At 37.9% G+C, this 21,846-nt stretch overlaps 1 protein-coding gene across 1 annotated transcript in view; it reads left to right on the top strand.

Annotated features, from left to right (window-relative positions):
* Positions 1–21,846, top strand: part of LOC106875361 (uncharacterized) — a 208,057-nt gene that overhangs the window by 91,161 nt on the left and 95,050 nt on the right. The window contains exons 21-28 of the mRNA XM_089348409.1: positions 453–560; positions 4,237–4,356; positions 6,574–6,677; positions 8,631–8,788; positions 14,039–14,144; positions 15,484–15,682; positions 16,799–16,964; positions 18,506–18,629. Of these exons, the coding sequence (XP_089204535.1) occupies positions 453–560; positions 4,237–4,356; positions 6,574–6,677; positions 8,631–8,788; positions 14,039–14,144; positions 15,484–15,682; positions 16,799–16,964; positions 18,506–18,629 (1,085 nt within the window). The remainder of the gene's footprint in view (positions 1–452; positions 561–4,236; positions 4,357–6,573; positions 6,678–8,630; positions 8,789–14,038; positions 14,145–15,483; positions 15,683–16,798; positions 16,965–18,505; positions 18,630–21,846) is intronic.

Here is a 21,846-nt window from a genome sequence, read left to right as displayed (position 1 = left end):
TCGTCAGATCCCAAAACCTGTTGGCCCAAGGCCTCTTAAGGAACAGCAACAATGTCTTCAGCTAAGAACTAACGTTAACCTTCAGTTTCGGCGATGAAGATTCAGGTGTTCCAAAGAACTGAATTAGCATTTAAGTGGCTGCCTTCGCAGCTTGTTCCGTTGTTAACTCTCTGCTTTTAAGATCTTTTTTTTTTATTGTTCTCCGCCGCTAAAATTCTTCAATGCGGTGCTCCAGCATTTCCGCAATCTCATGACTGAAACAATTAAAAGAAAAGCGATAAACACACACACACACACACACACATACACACACAAACACAAACACAGTCACACCATCATATCAGTGCATCGCAATCATATATAAGGTTTCTTTACATCGAAAGTTCTATTCTTGTTTTTATTGCCGTTCTGAAGTATTTTCCACTAAATATTTTTTCCATTTTATTCCACAGAAACATGTATTGATGATAGAAGTTGTACGAATAACAGTTTTTGCAATATGAATATTCAGCAATGCCAATGCCAACCTGGTTTCAGAGAAAATGGAACACTTTGTTTCGGTAAGCATATCAGATATTCAATTTAGTTTATTATTGGCTGAATCGTTAGCAAGCCGGACAAAACGCTTAGCGGTATTTCGTACGACTTACATCCTGAATTCAAATTCTACCTTTCATCCTTTCGGGGTCGATAAATTAAGTACCAGTTGCGTACTGGGATCGATCTAATCGACTGAACTCCTCCCCAAAAATTTCGGGTCTTGTGCCTAGAGTAGAAAAGATCATCATCATCATCATCATCATCATCATCATCATCATCATCATCATCATCATCATCATCATCATCATTTCGACGACTAGCTGGTAGAACTGTTAGCGCGCCTGACAAAATGCTTCGTTGCATTTCGTCCGTCGTTACGTTCTGAGTTCGAATTCCGCCAAGGTCGACTATGCCTGTGATGCTTTCTCCTAAAATTTCAACCGCTTGTGCCTTTAATAGAAAGGGTTGCTGTTAATATTATTATTATTATTATTATTATTATTATTATTGAGTGAGAGAGCAGTGCATACCATCAAAGTGACACTGGGGTAAAATATACGAAGCCCAGTATACCTATCATGGTGAACTCATGATTAAAGCGAATGACCTCGCAGGTGGGGCCCAGTTAGAATTTTCTTCAGGTCGAGTAGCCCATCCCATTCAAAAGGTCTCTGAATAAGGGTTGTTTTAAAACGTCGGACAAAGCACCCATGTTTCCAGAGGTGAATCATCCAAACTCCAAAGTATTCCTCTTAACACATGACTATGATGATCCTCACCTACTTCTGCTCGTGATCAGAAATGCTCATATCGTCGGCCACTAAGGGACATGCTCAAATGGTTAAGGTCAAACAACTGACAAGCAAATCTGTGGTTTTGAGTAGAATATTTGCTGTAGCCCATCTTTTATACTAAGACAAAACAATGTACATGATAACACTTCCAATCAGTTAAGATCAGAAGCCATGAGAGCCGAAAACTCATAGCTTATTTTGCTGGGTATGATGGAAAGTGTCAGATGTCCACAGCCAGCAGACTAGGGTGACACTTGTTTACTTTAATAGAAAGGATTACTGTTATTATTATTATTATTATTATTATTATTATTATTATTATTATTATTATTATTATTATTATTATTATTGTTGTGTAAGAGAGCAATGCATGCCATCTAAGTGACACTGGGGTACAAATACACAAAACCCAATATACTCATCATGACAGTATTTTGCGTAGGATATGGGCAGTTCCCATGAGCACTATTTCTGCCATTTTGGGGTTTCCTGGTATCTGAGCTAGGTAGGAATCAGCCCCTTTTGCTATCATTCCTAGCGCACCTATGACAACAGGTATTGTTTTAGTCTTGAGGTTCCACATTTCGCCAATTTCTATTTCAAGATCTTTATACTAGCTCAGTTTTTGGTAGGTCTTGACAGATACATTTATTACAATTATTATTATTATTATTATTATTATTATTATTATTATTATTATTATTATTATTATTATTATTAATAAGGCGACGAGCTGGGAGAATCGTTAGCACACCGGACAAAATGCTTGACGGCATTTCGTCGGTCTTTACGTTCTGAATTCAAATTCCGCCGAGGTCGACTTTACCTTTCATCCTTTCGGGGTCGATAAAATAAGTTGAGCACTGAAATCAATGTATTCGGCTTACCACCTCCCCACAAATTTCTGGCCTTGTGCCAAATTTTGAAACCAGTAGCAGCAGCAGCAGCAGCAGTAGTAGTAGTAGTATATTATAGATGCACTTTAACTGTAATCGAACCATGGTAATGAACTCCCGAAATGGCCATAGGTGTGTTTGACTTGATTTTGTGGAACTCTTTTTGCTCTTGGACTCTAACCTATCATGGTATTACGAATTGAACTTTTTGGAAGTACTCTTTTGTGTGAGGAGAGTAAAAAAAAGTTTTTAGTCGGTTGATATCTTGTTTTATTTTAGTTTATTGAGATTTTTTAGCAGCTTTAGAATTTTTAATCGATTGTATTTACCACTTCGATAAGCCATTCTATATATTTGTATTTTTATTCGCATATATATTTTTACCTTCTGTGTTTTTTGTATATGTATATTTTATATGTTTAAGATATATGATAATATTTATATATGAGCAAATGTTTGGAGATATGGCGTTATACATAGAGTCGTTGATTCGAATTTGATGTTTGTTCTACGATCAATGTTACTTTATATGTATATATAATCAATTGGGATCACAAAGGAATAAACAATTGTTATGTATTTCATTAGTTTAGTAGTTTCTGCTATAAGATGCAATGCACTTATAGTGCAGTGCTTGTGTATAGTCCTATAGCTTCATGAAATGCAATTCTATTTGGGTAAGCATTTATATTGATGTATATACACAGAAAAGTATTACCAAAGAATAAAGCGTACTCGTATGTGTGTGTGTGTATATATATATATTTATATATATTCTTTTCTTTTATTTGTTTCAGTCATTTGACTACGGCCATGCTGGAGCATCGCTTTTTTTACGAACAAATAGACCCCAGGACTTATTCTTTGTTAGCCTAGTACTTATTCTATCAGTCTCTTTCGCCGAACATCGGTTGTCAAGTGATTGTGAGAGACAAACAGAGACACACAAACATACATACATACACACACACACACACATGTACACACACACACACAGTCTCTTTCGCCGAACATCGGTTGTCAAGTGATTGTGAGAGACAAACAGAGACACACACACACACACACACACACACACACACACACACACATATATATATATATATATATATATATATAAAATATATAGTTTTAGGGGAAATAACCAAGTTTCAAGAACTCATCGATGAAAATCCACTATCACATATAGAAAAATTAATAATTAAAAGCACAATAAATGAGTATAATATAAAACAAAGTAAATATCATATTATATTATATTATATTTATTATATTTATTATATTTATCTTATGATATTTACTTTGTTTTATATTATAATCATTTATTGTGTTTTTAATTATTAATTTTTCTATATGTGATAGTGGATTTTCATCGATGAGTTCTTGAAACTTGGTTATTTTCCCTAAAACTATATATTTTATATATATTTTATCTATAAAGCTCAATTTAATTTTAATTTTTTATGAATTGATTTTAATTGAGTTTTTACCTGTAATTTCGGATTTTGTCCCTAATATTATTATTATATATATATATATATATATATATATATATAGACTACAGGCTTCTTTCAGTTTCAGCCTACCAAATCCACTCACAAGGCTTTGCTCGGCCCCGAGGCTATAGTAGAGGACACTTGCCCAAGGTGCCATACTGTGGGACCAAAATATAGTAAATTAATTTAATTTTTAATTTTATGACTCGAAATCCCTTCCATTTAGTTGAATTTAGACCCTGACCATTAGTAAGCAAGCTACTTACTACACAAACACGCTTGCGCCTAGCTACTAACTACATAGTCACATAGTCACATCTGTGCCTGTCTACTTACCAGAGTCACTCCTGCGCCTGGCTACTTTTGCCACACATCCACTCCTGTGCGTGGCTACTTACCACATAGCCACCCCTGTACCTATATAATATTCGTAATTCTAAGTTTGGGACCGGGGTTTACATTTTTATAATAATTTATTGTCACTGTTTTTTTTTTTTTTTTTTTTCATTTCAGACATTAATGAATGTGAAGAAGTCCATGATTGTCATGAGAAGGCTAACTGCACCAATCTGGAAGGATCTTACAACTGTACCTGCCTCCCAGGACTAAATGGCAATGGCATTAATTGTACATGTAAGTATATATGACCATTACTATTTCATATACGCGCAGCAGATTAAACTGTTGGAAAAGAAAAATTCCTAACATTGGGATTATTATTATTATTATTATTATTATTATTATTATTCAGTAGTTTTATTTTTATAACGTGCTTTCACTTCACTACCGAGCGCAGCTCTGTGTGCCTTGGGTATGTGCAGTGGTTTGCTGTGATGCTCTTATGGTTACTGTATTGAAAGTGTTTTGCGTAGGATGTATGCGATGCCTAGTAGTGCTATTTTCTGTATGTTATATATATTTGTAAGTCCTGGTGTTTTTGTTATGTATTTGTCTGAATATTTTTTTATTATACCTAAGCCGCCTACTATGATAGGAATTTATTATTATTATCATTATTATTATTATTATTATTATTATTATTGAGTGAGAGAGCAGTGAATACCATCAAAGTGACACTGAGGTAAAATATAAGAAGCCCGGTGTACCCATCATGACTACCCGTCTGACAATGGTACACCAGGCACATGCATCACAACCATATGTGTACGACAGGTAATATTATATCAAGATAAACAGCGAATGACCTTGCAGGTGGGGCCCAGTTAGAATTTTCTTCATGTCGAGTAGCCCATCCCACTCAAAAGGTCCCTGAATAAGGGTTGTTTACATATGTTGAACGAAAGACTCATATTTAATATCATTTCGCCCGTCGTTACGTTCTAAGTTCAAATTCCGCTGAGGTCGACTTTGCCTTTCATCCTTTCGGGGTCGATAAATTAAGTACTGATTGTGTAATGGGGTCGATCTAATCGACTGGCCCCCTCCCCAAAATTTTGGGCCTTGTGAGAGTAGAAAAGAATATCATTTCGCCCGTCGCTACGTTCTGAGTTCAAATTCCGCCGAGGTCGACTTTGCCTTTCATCTTTTCGGGGTCGATAAATTAAGTACCAGTTCCGTACCGGGGTCAATCTTATCGACTGGCACCCTCCCCCAAAATTTCGGGGGCGGGTGCCTAGAGGAGGGTGTCTCTTGTGCCTAGAGTAGAAAAGAATATAGAGATATTTTTCCTGGCACCAGCGCACAATTTACAGAGGCTTACATTTTTCATATTTTCCGTGAATTTTTACGGGTCCAGCTAGTTATTATTAATATCATTTCGCCCGTCACTACGTTCTAAGTTCAAATTCCGCCGAGGTCCACTTTGCCTTTCAGTTTTTCGGGGTCGATTAAATAAGTAGCAATTACGCACTGGGGTCGATGTAATCGACTTAATTTCTTTGTCTGTCCTTGTTTGTCCCTTCGATGTTTAGCCCCTTGTGGGCAATAAAGAAATAAGTATAATTTCACTCGTCACTACGTTCTGAGTTCAAATTCCAGCGAGGTCGTCTTTGCTTCTCATTCTTTCTGGGTAAATGAAACAAGTACCTGTGAAACACTGGAGTCCATGTAATCGACTACCCCTCCTCCAAAATTTCAGGCCTTGTACCTATAGTAGAAAGGATTATTATTATTATTATTATTATTATTATTATTATTGTTATTAGTCAGTAGTCTTATTTTTATCACTTGCTTCCACTGCACTTACTTCTGTTTACTACCAGGACTCATTCATACATGTTGTTGTTTCTTTCTTCTCGAGCCATGCCTGGCTCATAAGGGCCGGTTTCCCGGTTTCATTGGCGTATAAGTTTTCCACCTGGACGGGACGCCGCTCCGTCGCAGATGAGCTGCTAGATGCAGGAGGAAAGAGTGAGAGAAAGTTGTGGTGAAAGAGTCAGCAGAGGTTCACCATTACCTTCTGCTGGAGCCACGTTGAGCTTAGGTGTTTCGCTCATAAACACACACATAGCCCGGCCTGAGATTCGAACCCTCGATCCCTCGACCGTGAGTCCGCTGCTCTAGCCACTAGATCATGTGGCTCCACTACTCATACATACAGAGAGTAATCCCGTTCTATTTTACTCTTTTGCCTTTCCAGTATTGTTTTGTTTAATTTAAATGTATTAAATATATTTCTTTTAAAAATTAATATTCATTTAATAATTTTGTATGAGCAACAAAAATTTGATAAAAGTTAAATTATTATTATTGCATGTACATCATATTTTCTGGTATAACCCATAGTGACAAAAGTATTCTTCCAAAATTACTCGTCATACGAGTAATGCTCTAGTTCATTTAATAATTGTGGTCATTTTCCATTCTCTTATTAACGGTTTCAATATACAGCAACACCAGCTGACTGCCAAGCTGTATTGAATAAAGATAACAGCAGTGAAACAGGTTATTATTTTATAGACCCCGATAATGTTGGACCAATACAACCATTTGAGGTAAGGTTGTTTTATTTTTAAATATTAGTTACTGTTAATGTTGTGGAGACGCAATGGCCTAGTGGTTAGGGCAGCGGACTCGCGGTCATAGGATTGCTGTTTCGATTCCCAGACCGGGCGTTGTGAGTGTTTATTGAGTGAAAACACCTAAAGCTGTACTCTTTCACCACAACTTTCTCTCACTCTTTCTTCTTGTTTCTGTTGTGCCTGTAATTCAAAAGGGTCACACTGTGTCACGCTGAATATCCCCGAGAACTACGTTAAGGGTACACGTATCTGTGGAGTGCTCAGCCACTTGCACGTTAATTTCACGAGTAGGCTGTTCCATTGATCGGATCAACTGGAACCCTCGTCGTCGTAAGCGACGGAGTGCCAACAACAACAACTGTTAATGTTATATAACCGCCAGCCAGTCCTGATCGGTTTTGTAATAAAGCCACCCTAGCCATAACTAGTTCATCTTTTCATTCGGGTACGCTGCATCAAATACGATCATCTTCAAGTCGTTTAACATCCGTGTTCCATTTTAACATGTGTTGGATGGTTTGGCAAGAAACAACAGGTTCAAGAACAACATCGCACTTCACTGTATACTTTAGCATCGTTTTTTACGGTTAGACACCCTTTCTAACATCAGCCATTTTACAACGTATACAGGATACTTTTTCGCGCTACCAGCACTATTGGGTACTTTTCTCGCGTTATTGCCAAGTAATTTACGAATCCCGAAAGGGTTGGCTAAGAAATACGTATGAGAGACGGGAGAAAAGCAACAGCGGAGTGTGAATTGAGGGAGGTTTGCTTTAATTTGTTTCAGGTTGCATAACACCCCAAAACTCTCCTATTCTCTTGTATTGTATATAGGCGAAGGCATGGCTGTGTGGTAAGAAGTTTGCTCCCCAACCACATGGTTCTGGGTTCAGTCCCACTGTGTGGAACCTTGGGTAAAATTCTTATCTTATACTATAGCCTGAGACCGATCAAATCCTTGTGAGTGGATTTGGTAAACGGAAGCTGAAAAAAACTCCGTCGTATGTGTGAGTGTGTGTGTATGTACGTGTGTGTGTGTGTATGTATGTGTGTGTGTGTGTGTATGTACGTGTGTGTGTGTGTCCTTCACTAACAGGTGTTGATGTGTTTAATCCCCCGTAACTTAATGACCCGGCAAAAGAGATCGATAAAATAAGCACCAGGTTTAAAAAATAGTAAGTGCTGGAGTTGATTCGTTCGACTAAATTTCTTCAGGGTGGTGCTGTAGCATGGCCGCAAGTAAATTAGTAAAAAATAGAAGTTAAAGATAACGGTGATTCATTCTGGGTTCTTTTTCCTACTCAAAAGCAAATCCTTATCGTTAACAAAACAGAACCAGAAAAACTGGTGAAGGTCTGCATCAGTAAAATTGGTTGTGGTGAGATGATATGGGGAATATAACGTTTAAAGACTGGCTTTTTGTCCGAGAAGATTTTTCTTTTAACTAATGGGGTTAAGTTAGGGCTTCTCAAGACGGAGGAGGCTTACCCCTAGGGGCGCGCGAGAGAAATTAGATGGGCATGCGAAATCTGTAAAAACGCTGGAAATTTGAAGTAATCACAAAATTTTATTGGGTTGGTGCATAATTCTTGCGATTTTTTTTCAACAAATTTTATTCGACAAAAACAATAACAACATGTAACAAAAACATATTTAAATGATTATTCCTGAGCATATTCACCATCTACTTCAATTACTGCTTCCCATTTGCTTGGCAGACGGTCAGACCGCCATTTAAAGATGTTTTTGTCAAATATTGTTATTGTTTTTGTTGAATAAAATTTGTTGAAAAAAGCCGCAACCCAATATCTTATTGACTTCGAAAGGATTAAAAAAATAATCGCTCTGGGATTTGAAATCATTAGCCCCACTCTGTGATATAGAAGTATGATAACCAAACTTTATTTTTGTGATTATTTACAGGTCTACTGCATCATGGAGGGAGACCTTGGCATTACAGTTATTGAAACCGATTTTGACCAAGAGGTTATTCTTGGTACTCACAATGTGACTTACAATTATGAAATTGAGGTCGTAAAGAAAATTGTTGAGATTTCTGAATTTTGCTACCAAACTATGTCGTAAGTGTTATCCTTTATTACAACCCAGCGTTTTACTCTTGAATAATTAAAACCGATATTTGATAAAAGAAAATTTACAGTTGATCATGTGATGTGAGGCCGAACAGGCAAGGTTTATATAACACCACTGATAACTGCATTGTGTTGGAAGTAAATATATTTACCGTATTTACTCGTAAATAAGTTGCACTCGTGTATAAATCGCACCCCTGATTTAGAGTTAAATCTTTGGTACAACTTTTTTATCCTTCGTAGATTTGCCCTGTGTATAAGTTCAGTTCAGTTTTTTTCTGTTAAAATCAAGTATAAAGTACAAGTAAATTTATTTAGTTGTCAATAACTTGTAGTAATGAGCAACATCGGCAGAACTGTCTTCTGGAATGAACGAGGCAGAGATGTGTTAAATCATTACCACCGCCTTAGCGAAAGCAAAGGTATTGTTTTCAGTCGTGTTTGTTTGTTTGTCCGGGACAAGATATCTCGAATACTGCTGGATGGACTCGAATGAAACTTTCAGGGATGTTTGGCCTCGTGACTGGCACGAACTGATTAGAGAGGTTGTCCAATCAGAAAGGACAGAGACGGAATTTTGAACAGTGACACATGTATGACTTGCTTCTTTATGTAAACTTTAAACACCTTCAAAGGGAGATTTTTGTCTACTAATTGCTAGGAAAATCTTCAAATGATGGAGGTCTTTCCACTCACTGTATTATATATGTAAGACGGTACATGCATTTAGCGTGTGGTACACTCTCCTGGGGCATTTCCCATCGTCCATATTGTTGATCATAATGAACATACATACATACATCTCTCTCTCTCTCTCTCGCTGTGAAGATGCGCACAAATTTTCCTTTATTTCTTTATGTTTATGTATTTTCTTATTGAATGACATTATGGACAAACTATTTGAAAACTATGGATTATGCACGTGTCACTGTAATTGTTTAAACATTCAGTCTAGAACAATCCAGAGAAATGTAATATTAACCAGTTATATAAACCCACAGTTCTTCGACTTGTAGCTAATTTGATAAGTGGTGCCAAGGCACGAAACTCTCAGACCTTGAGTAAGTCTGTTGATTCTGCTAAATATTAATAAAAATATACAATATTTTGAGTTTTATTTTTCCTGTTTGCATTACCATACATCTGTCCGACGAACGGGAACGTGAAACTCTGAGTAACAGTTTTTGTGATATTTCTGCTGCTTTTCAATAAAGCGTATTACTCTACTTCAGGTATTCGTGTACTATTTTATCCACCTTGTTTTGCATTTATGTGCTTACTCCGGTATATATATATATATATATATATATATATATATATATATATATATATATATATTGGATTTGGGAGACGGAAACAGAAAGAAGCCCGTCGTATATATATATATATATATATATATATATATATATATATATATATATTCACACACATCTACACACACACACATTATAGACGATCATACTTACACACGCGCGCGAGCGGCGAGCTGGCAGAAGCGTTAACACGCCGGGCGAAATGCTTAGCGCTATTTCTTCTGCCGCTACGTTCTGAGTTCAAATTCCGCCGAGGTCGACTTTGCCTTCCATCATTTCGGGGTCGATTAAATACGTACCAGTTACGCACTGGCGTCGATATAATCGACTTAATTTGTTTGTCAGTCCTTCTTTGTCCCCTCTGTGTGTAGTCCCTTGTGGGTAGTAAAGAAATAACACACACGCGCGCGCACTTCCATTTTGGAATCATCAATACTTTATTATTTCCTCTTTTTTCTACCTCTCCTGTCAAACCTTTTTTTCCCAACCAGTCGCCATGCTTGATCGCTAAATCCACAAGTTTTTTTTTATTCCTCTTATTCATTTCTGTTGAAGAGCGTAGGCTCGAAACGTAAAAGACTTTCTCACTTTCCCGAGCGTCAAACTAATGCACCTGCTTGTTGTTCATACACCTGTCTTCGTCTTTTGTTTTTCGCTAAATTTAAACTTTATATATATATATATATATATATATATATATATATATATATATATATATATATTATATATATATATATATACACACACACACACACATATATGTATATGTATGTATGTATGTATTTCTGTGCCTGTGTTTGTTCCCCCACCATCGTTTGACAACCGGTGTTAGTGTGTTTACGTAACCGTAACTTAGCGGTTCGGTCAAAGAGACCGATAGAATAAGTACTAAGCTTACAAAGAATAAGTCCTGTGGTCGATTTGTTCGACTAAAGGCGGTGCCCCAGCATGGCCGCAGTCAAATGACTGGAACAAGTAAAAGAATATATACACACACACACACATACATACATATACTCATACACACATATGTATGTGTATGCGCGTGCGTATGTTTGTATACGTATGTATGTCTCTGTGTGTGCATGTATGATGCGTCCTGTCCAGCTCTTCGAAACGCCGGTGTTAAAACGGGGGTAGCTGATGAAGTAGAATGTTCTCTATGTGGCTTGTGTGTTTTCTCGTCTCTGTTTTGTTTGCAATGTCCTGTACCCAGATATGCACCTATACATACAGGTGGATGTCGGTATGCACATACCTGTACGTATATATGCATATACTCATTTACTATTTGTTTTTACAAATTGTAAGTAGTTTTCGTAACTTCATATTTTCCGACGCTACTCTATCTCTTTCTCTTTCTCTTCCTCTATCATTTTTCCTCCTCTCGTTCTTCCTCTTTACTACTACGTATCTCGCTTTACTCCTCTCGTTCTTCCTCTGTTACTACTACGTATCTCTTTTTCCCCTCGTACTTCCTCTCTTTCGCTCTTCCTTTCGTTGCTCACCTATTCTTCTACTTCCTCCCTTTGTTTCTCCCTCTACCACTCTCTCTCTTCCCCTCGTTCTTCCTCTTTACTACTACGTATCTCGCTTTACCCCTCTCGTTCTTCCCCTGTTACTACTACGTATCTCTTTTTCCCCCCTCGTACTTCCTCTCTTTCTCTTTTCCTCTCGTTGCTCACCTATTCTTCTACTTCCTCCCTCTGTTTCTCCCTCTACCACTCTCTCTCTTCCCCTTACACCGGCATGGTCACATGCTTCCGGTCAATAATCCTTTTCTTCCTTGGCTGTCGCCGAGCAAACACGCGAACCACTTCGTCCCTACTTTCAAGTTCGTGCCTCACAGCGTTCATACACACATACTTTTTCTCGTCTGGCCGTAAAGCCTTTTCTGTTTGTTTTCCTGTCTTGTTTTTTGTCCGCCACTACATTCCTCCATGGCAAGATTTAATTTGTGTATACAAATTTAATTTGCGGTCCATGGGAAGAGCCGTTTTAACGATGCTTCCTGCCCAGCTCTTCGAAACGCCGGTGTTAAAACGGGGGTAGCTGATGAAGTAGAATGTTCTCTATGTGGCTTGTGTGTTTTCTCGTCTCTGTTTTGTTTGCAATGTCCTGTACCCAGATATGCACCTATACATACAGGTGGATGTCGGTATGCACATACCTGTACGTATATATGCATATACTCATTTACTATTTGTTTTTATATATATATATATATATATATATATATATATATATATATATATATATATATATATATATATATATATATATATATATATATATATATATATATATATATATATATATATATATATATATATATATATATATATATATATATATATATATATATATATATATATATATATATATATATATATATATATATATATATATAAAATGGAGGCGCAATGGCCCAGTGGTTAGGGCAGCGGACTCGCGGTCGTAGGATTGCGGTTTCGATTCCCAGACCGGGCGTTGTGAGTGTTTATTGAGCGAAAACACTTAAAGCTCCACGAGGCTCCGGCAGGGGATGGTGGCGAACCCTGCTGTACTCTTTCACCACAACTTTCTCTCACTCTTACTTCCTGTTTCTGTTGTGCCTGTAATTCAAAGGGTCGGCCTTGTCACACTGTGTCACGCTGAATATCCCCGAGAACTACGTTAAGGGTACACGTGTTTGTGGAATGCTCAACCACTTGCACGTTAATTTCATGAGCTAGCTGTTTCGTTGATCGGATCAACTGGAACCCTCGTCGTCGTAAGCGACGGAGTGCCAACAATATATATATATATATATATATATATATATATATATATATATATATATATAAAAGTAAATGAGTATATGCATATATACGTACAGGTATGTGCATACCGACATCCACCTGTATGTATAGGTGCATATCTGGGTACAGGACATTGCAAACAAACGTAGACGAGAACACACGAGCCACATAGAGAACATTCTACTTCATCAGCTACCCACGTTTTAACACCGGCGTTTCGACGAGCTTCGGGCAGGACGCAACGTTAAAACGGCTCGTCCCATGGATCGCAGATTAAATCTGTATACGCAAATTAAATCTAGCCATGGAGGAATGTAGTGGCGGACAAAAAACAAGACAGGAAAACAAACAGAAGGCTTTACGGCCAGACGAGAAAAATTATGTGTGTATGAACGCGATGAGGCACGGAACCGAGAGAGACAAAGTGGTGGCGCGTGTTACTTGGCGAAAGCCAAGGAAGGAAAGGATTATTGACCGGAAGCATGTGACCATGCCGGTGTAAAGGGAAGAGAGAGAGTGGTAGAGGGAGAAAGAGAGGGAGGAAGTAGAAGAATGGTGAGCAACGAGAGGAAAAAAGAAAAAGAGGAAATACGAGGGGGAAAAAAGAGATACGTAGTAGTAACAGAGGAAGAACAAGAGGGGTAAGGCGAGATACGTAGTAGTACAGAGGAAGAACAAGAGGGGTAAGGCGAGATACGTAGTAGTACAGAGGAAGAACGAGGGGGGGGGGAGAAAGGAAAGAGAAAGAGATAGAGTAGCGTCGGAGGATAAGTTTACGAACTACTTACAATTTTTGTGAGACGCTGCGTTCAATCATGTAAAAACAAAAGTAAATGAGTATATGCATATATACGTACAGGTATGTGCATACCGACATCCACCTGTATGTATAGGTGCATATCTGGGTACAGGACATTATATTAACCTGCTTGCCTAGTCAGTGGAGTTGCGTCATTCGTAAGCTAAAACGATACTAAAGCGATGTATACAACCAGCAGCGTATAACAACATCTGATGGTTCGGTCGATCACGTGATACTTCCTTCCCAAGATTGCCTTTATGAATTGCTTTATCTATTTTGGCAGTTTTAAGACAGACAATTTTAAAACATTGTTTAATTTCAGTTACACCTGCCAAGCGCACCACTCCATGTTTGATGGATCGTTTTATTGGACAGACGGTAATGCAGAAAAACAGTACACCTGGGCTGGAGGCGATGACGATTATAAGGTAATTTCTTATAATTTTATAAAAAGACTACCATAAGTGCAGGTGTGGCTGTATGGTAAGAAGTTTGATTCCCAACCACATGGTAGATAGAAACTGAAATAAGCCCGTTGTATATATATATATATATATATATATATATATATATATATATATATATATATATATATGTGTGTGTGTGTGTGTGTGTGTCATTATTCAGTTTATTTCAAAATTTCTTGCCAACAGAAAAAGAGCCGGTTTCTAACTTAGATCCAAGGTCCCTTCTTTGGAATTTCAACATGAACAGAGTATTTGTGCATATATGTATATATGGACAGTATTTGGAGTGTGTGCATTTGCAGGTTTGTACGTTTTGTTTTATATGTGTATTCTCATGCATATAGTTGCATGTCTAGACATGCGAATATAAACTTAAATGATAAACTTCTGGAAAGTTTAAAACATTTTACAGTCCCAGTGATGGCTTGGACCTGCAGTCTTCGAATCAGCTTTCTCCTTTCTGATTTTAGGCAGTGTGTTACATCTCCCACTGCCCCAATTATCATGGGTATAAACCTGAATATTGCAATTTGGGTAGAGTAACTGCTAATTTCTCAGTAGTTCAGCGTAAGGGTTTCTTTTTCACTGCTCTTTATCCTTATTTTAACATTCTCTGGGCCGCTAATTTCCATGTGTATGTACGTACGTATGTATGCATGCATGTATATATGTATGTACGTATGTACGTATGTATGTATGCATGTATGCGTGCATGTATATATGCATACATACATACATATATGTACGTCCCCGACTACCGCTTGAGAACCCGGTGTTGGCGCGCTTATGACCTCGTAAATCAGCGGCTCGTTAATAGAAACCGGTAGAGTAAGTACCAACCTTTTAAAAAAACTAAGAGCTGGGGTTCGTTCGACTAAAATTCTTCAAGGCACTGCCCCAGCATGGCCGCAGTCTAATGACTGAAACAAGTAATGAGTAAATGATAAAAGATACTCTTGTCTTCAAAAATACCGATTGTTTTATTAATGATAGGATATAACGCATCACAAGAATGGGCGAAACTACTAATAAACGCCAGCAGTCGAATACACAGAACTGAAGCACTTGAATTGTGTCAAGGAAAACGAAACCTTTTTGAAAAAGATCATAATAGGTGACGAACTGTGGGTTTATGGCTCTGATAGATAGATAGATAGATCACATGACAACCACGCCAACAGAGCTGGTATCTGCCTGCAGATAGTGAGAAACTTCATCCATCTAAAATGTACAGTAGTAAAATCTCACTAAGACAATTGTTAAAGTTATTAACTCTGCCGTTATTTGTTCTTCTTTTTAGTGCTCCTGTGGTGTGATTGGCATGTGTTACGACGTATCAAAAGGTTGTAACTGTGAAAATAACGATTTGCAAGAAACTGACTATGGCAAGATTATTAATAAAACCCTCTTACCAATTACAAGTTTTACCAGGATGTCTAATCCCAGCAGCTATGCTCAGATCAGTTTCGGAAACATCAAATGTTCTTCCAGACAGTTTGGTAAGTAATAAATTCCACATGTTTAAATAGCTGTTGAACCTTATTGAGCAGAAGTAAACTTCTAGTTTTTGTTCTCATTCTGCTGGGTTGTGTCCCCCAATCCAGTATGCTGCTCATATCTGCACTCGGTCTGCTCAGGAGGTTGTTGTGTCCTAGCATATGTGCTGCTTCTTTTAGTTTTCGTATTTTCCAGTGGTGTTCTCTGTCTATTATTTTAACTTCATCTCAAAGGGGGAGGTGGTCTCCATTTTTCCATACATGATTTATCAATATCTCCTCGTGTCACAGCTTTGGGATGTTCGTCTACCCTTATTTTGAGGGGGCGACATGTTTCGCCTTTGTATAACCTACCACAGCTGCATGGGATGGAGTACACGCAGTTTTTGTTCATATTCTCTTCTATTGGTGGTTTTACTCGAAGGATATATTTGCGAAGTGTTGTATTACTCTTGAATACTGTCCTGATGTCATATGGGCCGCATATCTTTTGTATCTTTTCGGAGAGGCCTTTCACATAGGGTAGACAGACTGTGGACAGATTATTGGCCTCATCTTCTCTCTTCTTCATAATTGGAGTGGATAGCATACTTTTGGGGTAGTTGTTGCTCAACAGATCGTTATTGAGCTTGATCATTTCTTCGTGGGATGTATCACGATCGCTACTTATATTTTTTGCACGATGTTTTAGGCACTGAGCAATCCCTCTCTTTACATCGTATGGCTGGTGGGAATTGAAGTTGAGGTATCGTCCAGTAATGGTCGACTTGCGGTATACGGATGTCCAAGCAATGACCTGAATAATAATAATAATAATAATAACAACAACATCGAAAAATACCTTTGGAATGAGAACCCAGGTTCGAAATTTCCCCCAAGACACCTGATGAAGGCTGGAGGGTATATCAGCCGAAACGTTGTGTTAACAACAAACAAGATGAGGACAAACATCCGTCAAATGTAAATAATGTACTGTTTATAATAGTTTCTTTCTGAGAAACATCTGACAGGGACTTATGAGGTAAAAATATAAGGCTTTGCTCAGAACGCCGATGGATCGCGTGACTGTTTTATCCTGATAACTTATTTTCTTACATGAATTGTTCCCCTTTCTTCCAGATATCCCAAAGGATTGTCACGAAATGAAGTTTAAACAATACCAGTCACTTAACGTCACTGCGTACATTGACATTGACGGGGAGCTGGATCGATTTCCTCCTATTTTGGTGTATTGTGACATGTCATCAGAAAAGCACGTTGGTATTACAACTGTGTCCAACGACTGGTAATTCTTATTGTTTATTTTCTTCCACTTTCTACTATTAATGATGCAATATGCTGTTGTTGTTGCTGCTGCTGCTGCTGCTGCTGCTAATGTTGTTGTTGTTGTTGCTGCTGTTTTTGTTGCTGTTGTTGTTGTTGTTTAACCTCAATTCAGCTATAATCAGAATCGGTACCACGCAGGACAAAATGCTTGGCAGCATCAGATTTCAACTTCTGATTTCAAACGCCGCTGGCGTCAAACCTTCGCATGAAACTGTTGTCCTTGTACCAAACTCTGAAACCAGTAATTAAACGTGCAGCAATAATGTCCTTTCTGCCTTTTCTAGTGCTTCCCCTTTTTTTATATTCCTCAATCCCAATGCAACCTTGATTCTGTAGATTTATCTTTTACTTGTCTCAGTCATTGGACTGCAGCCATACTGAGGTACAGCCTTTAAACGTTTTTAGCTGAACAGATAGACCCCAATACTTAAGTTGTTGTTTTTTAAAGTCAGATATTTATTCTATCATTCTCTTTCCCGAGTCGCTAAGTTATGCAAATATAAACAAACCAATTCCGGTTGGTAAGCCGTGATAAATACTGACACAAAAACACAAACACATAGGCATATACATGTGTGCGTTTGTGTATAACGAGCTTCCATACAGCTGTCGCCTTCCACATTTTCTGACATGACGTTAGTCGGTCTAGGGCTATAGTGGAAGCTAGTTACCTAAGGTGCCGCACAAAACAAAACTGAACAGAGACCAGGTGGTCTTTGAACGAACTTCTTAACCACACAGCCAGTGATCAAAACTGCTCCACCAATGACTGTCTTGTATTTTCTAAAGCTACTGGAAAACGCCTCGTCCAGTTTGAGTCACAGAGTTATAAAACAGAGCGGACGGAATTCGTGGAGGAAAGAACCCTGTCATGGAAGACAAGCAAATCGGAAAAGACAACAAAACATGGTTGTTTTTTAAGCTTGTCGGAGTTATGTCCCTTGTGTTGATTTCTGGCCATTTCAAAGATGCGTCTACCTTTAATATAATTATCTAGCAAAACCGGTGTGACAACATGTGTGATAATGCTATACTTTTGTGAATTACATGCACAATCTACCCGACAAACAGCCATGCAGTTTCTACTTGCCGAATTTCACTTACAAAACATGGGTCAACTCAAGGCTGTAGAAAGTTAAGTTTTTTCCCAAGATGCCAGATAGGGAGATCGGATTTGGACCCTTGGCTTGGAAACTAACTTCTTAACTATTCATCCATTCTGTGCCTTTGTAGCAATTACATTTATTGTAATTAACACATTTCTTAATTAACTAATTTTTCTACACGATTTTGGTTCCCGGTTAATACTCCTTTCAATCTATTTTTCACTCATGATTGTCAGACATAGATGTTAGACGGCCTATTTCTTCTTCTAAATTATACAGGAGTGGATTTCCTTTACCCCTAACTGCAGCAGGATTGGTCTCCTGCTAATCAATAAATATTTATCCTTTAATCCTCTTTACAAATCTGACACGTTTTTGTTTTATTTCTTTATAGGATTACCATAAAAGAAGTTGTTACACATGATTTCGACATCAACTATTATATGCAACAGGAAATGATTGCGTCGTTAATCAATTCATCGCATTTTTGCATGCAGGACATGTCATATATATGTAAGGTAATTAACAATTTCTAATTAATAGCGCTTTTATATCTAGCTCGTAGCTATGGCATGTTAGCGTGTAGCTGCAGTTAAATATATTGAGATCATTTCAAAGATGTGGCAATAGAATTTACCAAAGGCTTGTAATAAAGTGGGTTTCGTTTAAAACATCTTTACATTTATACCTGTTCCCTAACTCATAGTCATCAGAACGCTACCAGCTGACCAAAAGCAAAAAACAGTACTTTCAACATATTTCCGCAGTCTCCGTCAACCAGACTTCGACAGGTCACATTTTGGACGTGCCAGCCAGCGGTCATTCAAAGACTTGTCTTATAAGTTTTCCATGGCCGCAGTTTAATGACTGAAACAAGAGAAAGTTAAAAAATACAAGATGAAAGTTTTTCAAAGTTAAATGTGAGCAGGAACGATTGTGCGGCCAAGAATTTATCTTTTTGTGTTCAATCCAATTGCCTGGCATATTTGGCATATTTTACCATAGACTCGGAACAAGGAAATCCTTGAAAACAAAATATGGTGGACGGAAACTATGTGGAAGCCTGTTAAAGCCTGTTTTTGTTTTGGGGGAGTAGGTTTTATCCGACGCTAATTTGAATACAATCTGAAGAAAACAATGAGAAACCTTGAGAATCTGTCTACTTTTAGACCCTACTCAAAGACAACGTGTTCGGTTGCATCTCAAACATTCAATAAGTTACGGAACATGAATAAAGATCCTTTATCTTGTTTCAGTCATTCAGACTGCGGCCATGCTGGAGCACAGCCTTGAAGAATTTTAGTCAAACGAATCGATAACATCGGTAATCAACTGGTGGCAGGGGACAAACAGACACAAAGACGCGTTATCGCACGCACACGCACACATATACATACATACATTCTTTTATTATTTTACTTGTTTCGGTCACTTCACTGTGGCCATAGTGGAACACCGCCTTAAGGGGGTTTAAGTCAAACAAATCGACCCCTGGACTTATTCTTTGTAAACCTAGTACTTTTTCTCTCGGTCACTTTTCCCGAACCGCAGAGTTACGAGGACATAAGTACACCAGCATTGGTCGTCAAGCAATGGAGGTGGGGAAGGCAAACACAGACACACACACACAAATACATACACACACACACACACATACACACACACACACACACACACACACAAATACATACACACACACACACACACATACACACACACACACACACACACATATATATATATATATGTATTTATATACACATATATATACATATATATACGACGGGCTTCTTTCGGGTTCTTTCTCCCAAATCCACTCACATGGCTTTGGTCGGCCTGAGGCTATAATAGAAGACACCTGCCCAAGGTGGGACTGAAGCCAGAACCATGTAGTTGGGAAGCAAGTTTCTTACCACACAGTCACGCTTCTACATATATATATATATATATATATATATATATATATATATATATATATATATATATATATATAAAGAGAGAGAGAGAGAGAGAGAGAGAGAGGAGTAAATGTAAGGATAAGCAAGGTAGGTAGGTAGGTCGATGTACAAAGAATATTAAATGAGTTAAATAAAAAATGTATATGTTTACATACAAAAAGGTTCAACTAACACAGAATAAAAACGATATCAAGAATTAAAGGGGTTGAAGAAGAGTACTACAAACCCAACAGCTGTTTCTGAGAGCTCGGTGGTCCAAATTAATTATTGTAAATTGGTTCCATCGTCGGATGTTACGAGCCTCCGTCTTCAAGGAAGAAACATTATATTTGAGGTGTTGAAAGAAAGGAGATTTAAGATGGAATGATTTTGTGGAGAGCTAAGTGTATTAGGGGGGAGAATTGGGGAGATATTGAGATAGAGAATAATGAAAGGAGGGTATAAATTTCAAGTGTTAGATGTTAATAAGGAGACTAGTAGGGAGTTAAGATAGTAGAGGTGGAAAGTAGGAGGAAGAGGGGAGGGTGGTTTATGTAGTATGTGAATGGTAACGTTTGTGTTAGTTTGTATGAAGGTTATAGAATTAATGGTTGAGATAGTGAAAAAGGGAATAGCCATCATTTGAGGGAAATATGTTGACTGGTTCAGTGGCTGAGGTAGATTATTAAAGGATTATTGAAGTATGTAGAGAGGTATAAGGGAAGATAGAAGGGGAGTTGTTTGATCAATATAGCAGTTGTTAGTGGGGCAAATGAACAGGGTTTGTGCTGGAGAGGGAGTGCCATGGTATGCAGAGGTGTAGGAAATTGAATAGAGGGATGTGAATAGGGAGGCGGTAGATGTTGACAGGTTAATATCAAGGGTAGGAGTAGTATTAAGTACTTTTTGTGAGGAGGAGATATAGGAGGGTAGTTAGGAGGGTGGGAAGGTGGGGATGCAATGCAGGAAGTGGTAAGTAGTGGTTTAGGGGAATCTCCTAATATAATAATGAGTGTAGTGTTTTTATATATTTGTATGTGTGTGTTCAAAATCACGTAGGACGGAGTAGGAGAAAGAGTTGCATAAGTGAAGTGAGAGGAGAGAAAATAGTAATTCAGTGAAGGAAAAATAGTGAGAGTAATAGCCCTGACTGAGGGGGAGTGAGAGAAAGTAATAGCAATGAGAGAAAGGAAGTGGCAAAGAGTGTGTTGCGTATCTTGTTTGTCTCCGTCACAACATATGAATGAGAAAGGAAGGGGTGAAAAAATCAGCGTTTCAACTCTGTGTGAGTATATGTGTGTGTATGTAAAAGGGAGGTGTGTGAATGTTTGTGTGTGTGTGTGTGTGTGTGTGTGTGCAATGGAAATAGGATGGTGAACGTTCAACGCTGAAAAGAAAAATCAGACATTTCAACTCTGTACATTATTTAGATTATTTACATTATTTACATTTGACGGATATTTGTCCTCATCTTGTTTGTTGTTAACACAATGTTTCGGCTGATATACCCTCCAGCATTCTTCAGGTGTCTTGGGGAAATTTCGAACCTGGGTTCTCATTCCAAAGGTATTTTTCGATGTTATTATTATTATTATTGTTGTTGTTGTTGTTGTTATTGTTCAGATCACTGTTTGGAATCGAAATCGGAATCTTGGAGTTAGTAGCCCGCGCTCTTAACCACTACGCCATATACCCGTGGGCAATTATGGAGTGAATTTTGGGGTTTATAAATCTAATATTTTCCTATCCTTCCTTAATACCGGTTCTCATATGCTGCTCATATCTGTACTCGGTCTGC

This window comes from Octopus bimaculoides, chromosome 3 (genome assembly GCF_046866305.1).
Source record: "Octopus bimaculoides isolate indiv1 chromosome 3, ASM4686630v1, whole genome shotgun sequence".
Classification (NCBI taxonomy): Eukaryota; Metazoa; Mollusca; class Cephalopoda; order Octopoda; family Octopodidae; genus Octopus; species Octopus bimaculoides.
This window is presented reverse-complemented; position numbering and strand designations above follow the sequence as displayed.